This window comes from Pristis pectinata, chromosome 11 (genome assembly GCF_009764475.1).
Source record: "Pristis pectinata isolate sPriPec2 chromosome 11, sPriPec2.1.pri, whole genome shotgun sequence".
NCBI lineage: Eukaryota > Metazoa > Chordata > Chondrichthyes > Rhinopristiformes > Pristidae > Pristis > Pristis pectinata.
This window is the reverse complement of record NC_067415.1, coordinates 28952086-28961966: the sequence shown is the minus strand read 5'-3', so window position 1 is coordinate 28961966 and position 9881 is coordinate 28952086. Positions and strand designations below refer to the sequence as shown.

At 39.3% G+C, this 9881-nt stretch overlaps 1 protein-coding gene across 1 annotated transcript in view; it reads left to right on the top strand.

Moving 5' to 3' along the window:
- LOC127576149 (anoctamin-7-like) overlaps window positions 1–9881 on the top strand; it is a 40445-nt gene that overhangs the window by 16336 nt on the left and 14228 nt on the right. Inside the window, exons 6-7 of the mRNA XM_052026537.1 lie at window positions 3229–3317; window positions 7124–7245. Coding sequence (XP_051882497.1) covers window positions 3229–3317; window positions 7124–7245 — 211 coding nt within the window. The remainder of the gene's footprint in view (window positions 1–3228; window positions 3318–7123; window positions 7246–9881) is intronic.

Here is a 9881-nt window from a genome sequence, read left to right as displayed (position 1 = left end):
ACACGGATAGCCAAATCAATATGCATTGAGGTAAATTTAACTGAGTATTGTGTTGTTTTATTTCAGAGGTGCATGTGATAACATCGGTGGAAGGAGAAAAATAATTGAGAGGGGACTCAATAGAACCTGTGCTTCTAGAATCTGGGAAAATGCAACGTTTCAGTAAGTTGACTTTAAATCTGAAGTCTTTAAATATATCTAAATTTATTTCCACAACATTAAAAATCTTGCAACTGTGCCATTTGACTTCCTCCATGTAAACTTACCATTCTCATCACACAATTAAGTGACAGTGTAATGACTTTGTAAAATCTTTTGTTATGTTCACGGAATGATGCAGCACATTGAGGGCTTCATACCTGTGCTACCTCTGGTAGACCTATCCAATTAGTCCCGTGCTTCTGGCATTTGTCCCTGTACTATATATTATAAACCTCCCATTTGAGTACTATCCAGTTACATTTAGGAAGTTACTATTGGTATGCTTCTCAACCAGTTCAAGCAATGCATTCCAGATCACTAGATAATTATATTTTTTCCTTGTTGGCCAAGCAGTGTGTGGTGGGGCTGTTACTGCCATTTAGGTTCCCCATGGATGTAATCAAAAAGTTAGTGGAGGAAAGGCCTCTGTAAGGTTAAAAGATTTGTTAGATTGTACCTGATGCCTTGGATCTCCTGCACAGTAGAATCTTGCTGCTGGGGGCACTTGCACAAAACTGGCATCAGTCCTCCAGAAAGTTCTATTGCTTAACTGGTTTTTCCAACTGCCGAAGAATTTCTAGTCAGATTTATATTTGATGCCTTCCATGCACTGCAATGAGAGCTTGGGCTGGAGATCCAACTTGTAGTTCATGAGCATCCTGACTGGCAGTAACAGCCCCAACGCACGCTGCTTGGCAAGATGTCAATGACACTATCAAACTCCTGATGGGTTTCAGCAGTCACTCACAGCTTCAAGTCCAATGCAATGTTGAAATCTGTAGCGCACACAGGAAGTCATGTGAGTGGCTGTGGCACATGCTATTTACTCTGGCCTTAAAAGCAACCCCAACCATAGTAAACAGGTTTTTCAACCTCATAGGTAAAGCCTGACAACTGAATCCTTGCAGAATTTATTACAGAATGTGGGAGTAAAAAATATACTGGGGTTAAGCAAACCAGGAGTTTATTTTCTGTGGAGACAGAAGGATAGTCAATGCTTTGGGTTGAAACCCTGCATCAGGACTGATATTGGTATTGGTTTATTATTGTCACTTGTACCAAGGTACCGTGAAAAACTTTTCTTGCATACCATTCATACAGATCAATTCATTACACGGTGCATTGAGGTAGTACAGGGTAAAAACAACAACAGAATACAGAGTAAAGTGTCACCACTACAGAGGAAGTGCAGTGCAGGTAGACAATAAGGTGCAAGATCATAACAAGGTAGTTTGTGAGGTCAAGAGTCCATCTCATCATATAAGGGAAGCATGGTAATGTAGCATTTAGTGTAACGCTATTATAGCGCCAGCGACCTGGATTCAATTCCGTCCACTGTCTGTAAGGAGTTTGTACGTTCTCCCTGTGTCTGCATGGGTTTCTTCTGGGTGCTCCGGTTTCCTCCCACATTCCAAAGACATATGGGTTAGGAAGTTGTGGGCATGCCATGTTGGCGCCAGAAGCGTGGAGACACTTGCGGGCTGCCCCCAGAACACTCTACGCAAAAGATGTATTTAACTGTGTGTTTCGATGTACATGTGACTAATAAAGATCTTATTTTATCTTATCACAGTGGGATAGAAGCTGTCCTTGAGCCTGGTGGTATGTGCCCTCAGGCTCCTGTATCTTCTGCCTGATGGGAAAGGGTAGAAGAGAGAATGACCCGGGTGGGTGGGGTCTTTGATTATGCTGGCTGCTTCATCAAGGCAGCGAGAGGTATAGACAAAGTCCGTGGAGGGGAGGCTGATTTCTGTAATGTGCTGGGCTGTGTCCACAACCATCTGCAGTTTCTTGCGGTCCTGGGCAGGTCCTCAAACTGAAACATTGACTATCCCTCTGTCTCCACAAATGCTGCTTGATCCACTGAGTTCCTCCAGCAGTTTGTTTCTTGCTCCTGATTCCAGCATCTGCAGTTTCTTGTGTCTCCAAGAGCTTATTTTAATTGTTTGTGGTCATTGATACTGCAGACTAAAATAACATGAAAAAAGGCAAAGCAGATGACAAATAAAAACATGTACCCTCAAGTTAATATCAAAAAAAAGGAGATCCATGCTTTTCTATTTTTGTTTAATATCTTCAGATGCCTTTAATTAATATGTAATATTTTGAAACATTCTCATGGATTTTGGCACCACTAGGAGTGAGAACAGAATAAAGTGAAAATGCAGTGTCAGTGTAAAGTGCAGGATGACGATAACAGCACTTTAAAACCAAGAAGGCAGTATACTAAACAAATTTCTATCTATGCTCTCTGTGCCAATGAGATAAAACTAACCATGGTAAATTAATTGTTTCACTGCTTTTCAGTCAGATGTTACAGAAATTTTGCTCATGCTTCCAGATACCTGGTAAAATTGAAGTGATGAGGTACTATTCAATCTGACACCTTCGATAAAGTGACACACAAATGATTATGAAGCAAAATTTAAGGATGCATTATTAAAGATAACATACTGGTGTGGATTTAGAATTGATTAATCGATAGAAAACAGAGATAGAATAAATGGGTAATTTTCAGGTTAGGTGACATGCTGGGAAATTAAGTTTGGTCTTTTTAATGTTGGTACAGTTAAATGTAATCTTACTACAGGTTTGGCTGAACAAAACAGCAAATTATTTTAATAGACTCCTTGCAGGTGTATTCTGCAGAATTTAGTATTCTGTAAAGTTATTTAAAATCCTGTATTGTCATATCAATCATATTTTTTGCACAAGATCAAAGTCAAAAACTTTTATTATGATATCCTATGAAGTCTAGGACATTATTATATTCTTGTTCTGTGTATGTGCGTTTTGTTGATATAAAACCAATCAATATTCATTCACTTTGTTTAAAAATTGGAGATCAAATTCAAATTGTTTGGAATTCAATGTAATGCCCTTTATCAGCTGCTAGTTACTATCCATCTAAGAATGGCCTAATCAACACTCTCTAGTTTATATTTTGACTAATTATTGTCTTTATTTTTAGTTTATGATTCCTATGTCTGCAGTTATTCTCCCATTCTGCTTCTCTGTTTCTTATAGTGTGTATTCAGGTGATTTCTTTACGATAATTCAGTCTGCCTTGGATAATGATGCAACACCATGGTTTGGTCTTATCGTTTGCTTATGGGGTAAGGAACCTGCAAATGAACTTAACAGAGAGCAAGTAAAACCAAAAAAAAACTATGGTACTTTAATCAATCTCCTAAATCAAATGGAAATGGGGCAATCATTCACTGCTGTAGAATTCATTTTGGACAATATTCACATATGACTTAATAATGAACTTGGTCTGGATGATCTCACATTCAAATTAGTAATTCCTCAAACAAATGGAAGAATTATCCGATTATCTTTGTCACGATTGAATTGCATATGGCTTTTTTTCTGATTTAAATTTGAAAAGGCCTCTTATTGGCATAGTATGCAATGAAAACAAGTGTAGCCTACCTTTGGTGTGAAGCGCAAATGAAGCTAGAGTTATGGAGTTTACAGCACAGAAACAAACCCTTTTGCCCACCACGTCAATGCCTGCTATCATGCCTATCTGTACTAACCCCACTTCCCCGCCTTAATTCCATATCCCTCGATTCCCTGTTCATTCATGTACCTGTCCAGATGCCTCTTAAATGTTGTTACTGTCCCTGCCTCCTACCTCCAGTGGCAGCTCATTCCAGATACCAACTACTCTTTGTGTGAAAAAAATTACCCCTCAGATACCCTCTAAACCTCCTCCCTCTCAGCTTAAACCTAAGCCCTCTAGTTTTCAAGACCCCTACCATGGGAAATAGACATTGGTTATCTACCCTGTCTACGCCTTTCATAATTTTATATACCTCTATCATGTCACCTCTCAACCTCCTTTTCTCCAGGGAAAATAGATCTAGCATATCCCATCTTTCCTGATAACTCAATTCCTCCAATCTAGGCAACATCCTTGTGAATCTTTTCTGCATCCTCTCTAGCTTAATCATGCCCTTCCTATAGTGTGACAACCAGAACTGCACACTCCAAGTGTGGCCTAACCAATGTTTTGTACAGCTGTAACATGATGTCCCAATTCTTATGCTCAATGCCCCAGCCGATGAAGGCAATCACACTTTATTCGCCACCCTGTGTAGCTATGTTGCCGCTTTCAGGGAACTATGTACTTGTACCCCAAGGTCTCTTAGTTCAACAACACTCCCCATGGTCCTGCCATTCACTGTGTATGTCCTGGCCTGTTTAACTTCCCAACATCTATCAATTCTCAGTTGTCTGACTTAAATTCTATCTGCCATTCCCTTGCCCACTTTCCCAGTTGTTCTATATCCTAATCTTAGGCAACCTTTTTCACTGTCCACTCTGCCACCAATTTTGGTGTCATCTGCAAACTTACCAATGACACCTAATTTCTTATCCAAATCATTAATTTATATGAGAAATAATAGAGGACCCAGCACCGATCACTGCAGCACACCACTGGTCACAGTCCTTCAATCTGAAAAACAATCCTCTACTACCACCTTCTGGCTCCTTCCGCCAAGCCTGTATTCTGTATTCTGTATCCAGTTGGCTACCTCACTCTGGATTCCATATGCTATAACCTTCCAGGCCAACTGCCAACTACCATGCAAGACTTTGTCACAGACCTTGCTAAAGTTCATGTAGACAATATCTAGCACTCTGCCCTCATCAATCCTGTTGGTTACCCCTTACATCTCTAAAACTGTACATTTGACTTTGTATTGTCTCTCTCATTCTTCCTAACAAAATGCATCACCATGTTTTCTGATTTTATTTGTCATGTGCCCACCCTTTGCCCAAGCCTGTCCCTTGAAGTCCATTACTGTATCTGGAAATTCTCTGAAGTTTAAAAAGTACTGGAACTCCGGTTCACATTGGACCACACCTAGCAGGGAAATATTGGTCTTCACCCTCATGACAGTCAGTAAGTTCAGGACTCCTACACAAATGTGGAAGTCCCAAACTTGTTGGCTGGGCTCCCATCTATGCTCCAATCTTGGAGTCCGACAGTGGAGTGTAAATTTACTGAATTGCCCAGCAATTATGTTTGGAAATCTGTCTGCTGAACCTTCTGTTTTTTGATTCATGTCTAAGGTAGGCTGTGATGAGGTCTGCAGCTGAGTGATCTTGGCAAACTCAAATTGAGCATTGGTGAACAGGTTATTGATAAGTTAATGCCATGTCACAATACCTCCTGTTACTTTATTGACAGTTGTTTGTGGATTGTTTTGAAACTAAGTAACCAGACTGGATTTGTCCAACTTTTTTTGTGGACAGGATACCCCTGACAATTTTTCACATTGTTAGATGGATATTGATGTTTTAACAGTCTTGGTACAACTAGGCTGGACTGGCAGATAGTTCTGCTGCACAAGTATTCAGCACTGCAGCTGGGGTGTTGTCTGGTCCCATGGTACTCACTGCTTTCATGTGAAGTGAGTTGAATTGGCTGATGAATGATTTCTGTGATGGTACAGTCTGAGATAATCTACTCATTACTTCTGGCTGAAGGTGGTTGCAAGCACTTCAGCCTTGTCTTTGACACTCGCTTGCTGGGTCTTGCCATTGTTGAGGATGTGAAGGTTCTTGTGAATGAGCCACCCCCTTCTGTTAGCGATTTAGTTGTTCACCACCATTCACAACTGGAAGTGGCAAAACTGCAGCGCTTTGACCTGTTCCACTGGTTGAGGAATCAATGAAAGTGTATTAGATACTGTTCTTATTGTTTGACATGCACAGAGTTTTGTGTTGTAGTTTCACCAGGTGGGCACCTCAGTTGTACTCATGATACTGCTCTCGGCACACCCTCTGGGTTCCTGACTGAACCAAGGTTGGTCCCAAACTTAACAGTAATGATAGAGAGATGTCAGGCCTTAAGGTTACATGCTGTTGCTGCTGATTGTCCACAGTGCCTTTTGAATGCCTAGTCTTGAGCTGTCTGAACTGCTGTGGGTCCATCCCATTTAGCACAACAGTAATGCTTACAATACAGTGGATGGTGGCCTCAGTATAAAGGCAGAACATTGCCTCCACAAGGAATGTACTGTGACCACTCCTGTCAGTACTGTCATGGACAGATGCATCTGAAATAGATAGATTGGTCAAGACAAGACCAAGTAGGTTTATCCTACTCTGTTACTAGCCATCCAGGGAGCTCTAGGTTTGGACTGCCTTCCTTTACCCCTTGGGGAAATGTGCTTAGATTGAACCTGAACCATCTCTTCAAAGACCACCCATTGCTCCATCAGTCCTGAAGAAGGGTCCTGACCTGAAACGTTGACCACCTGCTTTTCTCCATGGATGCTGCCTGGCCTGCTGAGTTCCTCCAGCATCATCGTGTTTTTCATCTAGATTCCAGCATCTGCAGTCCTTTGTTTCTCTAGTATCATTGCTCCATTAGATTCTCTCCACACAAAGCTTTGTAGTGGCACAACAGATTAGCAATCCTGTTAATAATGCATTTGTGCTTCTGGGGATTATAAATATAGACATAAGAGTGGTGTAGCCAGAAAACTACACCAAAAGCTGATAAAACACTCATTCAGCCAAGTATGGGTACAAACATTTAGAAGGACATGAAGTCTCTGAAGTGAAGGATCTATTTTTAATGACTGTCAATAACCAGAGGGCAGATATGAGATTATTGCCAAAAGAATCAGTGATACAAGGAAAAGCTTTAATGCAATGAGCAGCTAGGGATTGGAAGTCACTTCCCATTTGGGTGTTGGATACAGATTCAATAATTAGCTTCACAAAGGGAATTGAATAAACACTTGAAAGTGAAATAACATTACAATGATATGAGGAAAGAATGGGGGAAAGGAAGCCAACTGAATTACTCTTTAAATGTGCAGACTCACTGGGCAAGTGGCTTGCTATATTATTCTTTGTCAGTTAATTTAACAAATGAATCAATGTACATTGCTTCCAGGAACAATTTTTCTGGAACTATGGAAAAGGATTAATGCAAAATTGGTGTATGGATGGGATGTTGACAACTTCGAAAATGATGAGCCAACCAGACCTGAGTTTTATGGAGCATCTGTGAAAAAGGTAGAGTGTTGTTGAATTTAAATTCACAAACTTGGATTTATTTCACTATTACTCTAAATAAGCCCTTTTTGATGTCACTACACATTGCTTCATCAAGTTAGAGGATGAAATAATTGCAATATTTATAAGTTACAGATGTCCATCTATAGCATTAAAATACACATTTTTCTACTAATGCTTTCCAATCCAATTGAAAATTTGTGAAATTATTCACAAGGTGATATAAGAAGGTGACTGATGCGTTTTGAAACTTAATTTTTATCGTCAATAGTTGTTATCATAGCATAAACTATCAAATTAACTGATGCAGTCCTGCTATTTCTGAACTGTGTTCTCAGCTATTTTGAGCACGGTTGCATTTAGGAATGCCAGATCAGTAAATATATCCTGTGATGCAATAGCAAGATTTATTAAGTTAGTAACAGTCTGTGAGTATACACAACATGAATTAAAAGAAATTCTTTGGTTTGCATCAATCCTGACAATTTCCACAATATACAAACAATTATTATATCACAAATACTATAAACCGCCTGAAGATGTGTCTTGGCAGACTAAGAACGCAGCCCAAAACATTGACCCATTTCAACCATGAAAAGTTCACAAACTCGAACATGGCCATTTGTATCTGGGCATTTGAATTAATTTCAACAGCAATCTAAAATGCTGAAGCAAAGATTAATTATTTGAGGCAGCAAAAGTATCCAAGGACCATTGAGAGGCACTGCAAAGAACCACACAGCTTCAGAGCTTTAAGAGACTGAGAGCTTGGTGGTTGAGTAGCAGGACTAGTAACCAGAGGTCTGGACTATTGATCCAGGAATATGACTTTGAGTTTCCTTGAGTTCAAATTTAAGATGAAGTAAGTAAATAATTAAATCAAAAATCTCGTTTTAGTAAAAGTAATTGTCCAGCAGAGTGACATTCAAGGTAGGAAATGTATCATCATTGTTTTCCTAGTCTCTGAAATGATAAACTCAAGGGGAAATTGGGGATGGCCCTTCCCATGTTGGACAAAAGTAAAAGACTTGCACCAACCATGTAAACAGTTGATAACATGCTGCAGCGCTGCAGCGGGATTGAAACCTCATCAGCAATCTAAAAGGTTGCATTGGTCTGATCAGGTTAATATACCTTCTCGTGAAATTCCCTGAGTTGTCCAAATATCACAACACAGAGGTGGGCAGGTGAGAAATGCTATACAAAGAAGCACTGAAGGCCAGTTTGACATCTAGGGACATTAAGGCCAATAACTTAGGAAGCATCACCATCAATAACCCACAATGTCAGCTTAATTGCCATAACAAATTAAGTAGTGAGATCTGGCTAGCCAACACAACCATTAATTTACCTGCTTTATTTATTTGTTTTCCAGGCTGTAATTGACGTGCTATACGTGCAGCCTTTTCCTAATAGCCAATGCTCATTTAACAGGTGACTCCATAAGATTAGTAAGAACTGTAATAACATAACTCCTCAGAATCTGACCACAATTTACTCTCCTGATCACAGAAGACAGTAAAGCACCTACAATTTAAATCAAGTGTATGAATAATAGCTAGATTTTACAAAAGTGTTAAATTTAATTGTTTACTGATCTTTGAAAATTTTAAAGGAAAAACCCAATGATCTTTTTATTTCAGCCTTATGTTTTGCTACTCAGGATATTTAATATATTTGAAAATAAAGTGCCAGTGAGTACAAAGACATTTAGTGGTCTCATCTCAGTGTTGTAGACAAAAGATAGATTTGCTATCTATAGTCTTTTTTCTGATTCTTTAAATGGAAGGTCCTTTCCACACCAACTCAAGTTTTAATTATAAACTTGCAACAATTTGATTTTTCTTTAAAGACCACTTTCCTCTTGTTTCTGCTAGTACCTTGAGAGAAACCTATTGCAAATTTCCTGAACGAATGCCATCTGCAGTTCATATTCCAGAAAATATGTATTGCCTGTGTGGGAATATTTAAAGATTTGGAAGATCTTCCACTTAAAGAATATAGAAGAATCTGCTTTTCCTCTGGTCATTTTCACTCAAATACATTGCTAATCCATAAAATTCCTAGATGTGGCAGCATGGTGCATGATGCAAAGTTGTACCAATCCTAATATAAAAAATAATACAATGACATTAAAATTAATTGCATTGTTGTTAGAATCATATAAGTAACAACGATATGTTGGGGGTGAGGGGGATGCGGCTGGTGGGGAAACAAAATGAATTGAAATGATCCAATTTCCCTCAACGAAATATTTGTCTGCTTGGCTTGAGTTCTCTTCAAAGTTGAATGATACTTCGTGGTTTCACAGTCATCCACCTTCATCAATGATGTTGTAAGATGCATCCTAAAATGTTTGGAAACTTCAAGATTGCTCTGGTCTGTTTCACACCATACTGTCATTGCAAGTCCATCTGGAGGTCTAGTACTCTGTACACCACTCTATTCCTCTGATCACCACATAATTATGGGCTTTTCAATAAAGTATACTGATGGATAAATCCAAATGCAGGATTACAGCTTGGTACGGTAAATTATTAGAATGGATCCATTCAAACTGTTAGCTCCGTGGCTCCCTTGAGTTCTATGGGTTGCAACTATTATGGAGTCCAAATATTGTAAACGTGAAGAATCCC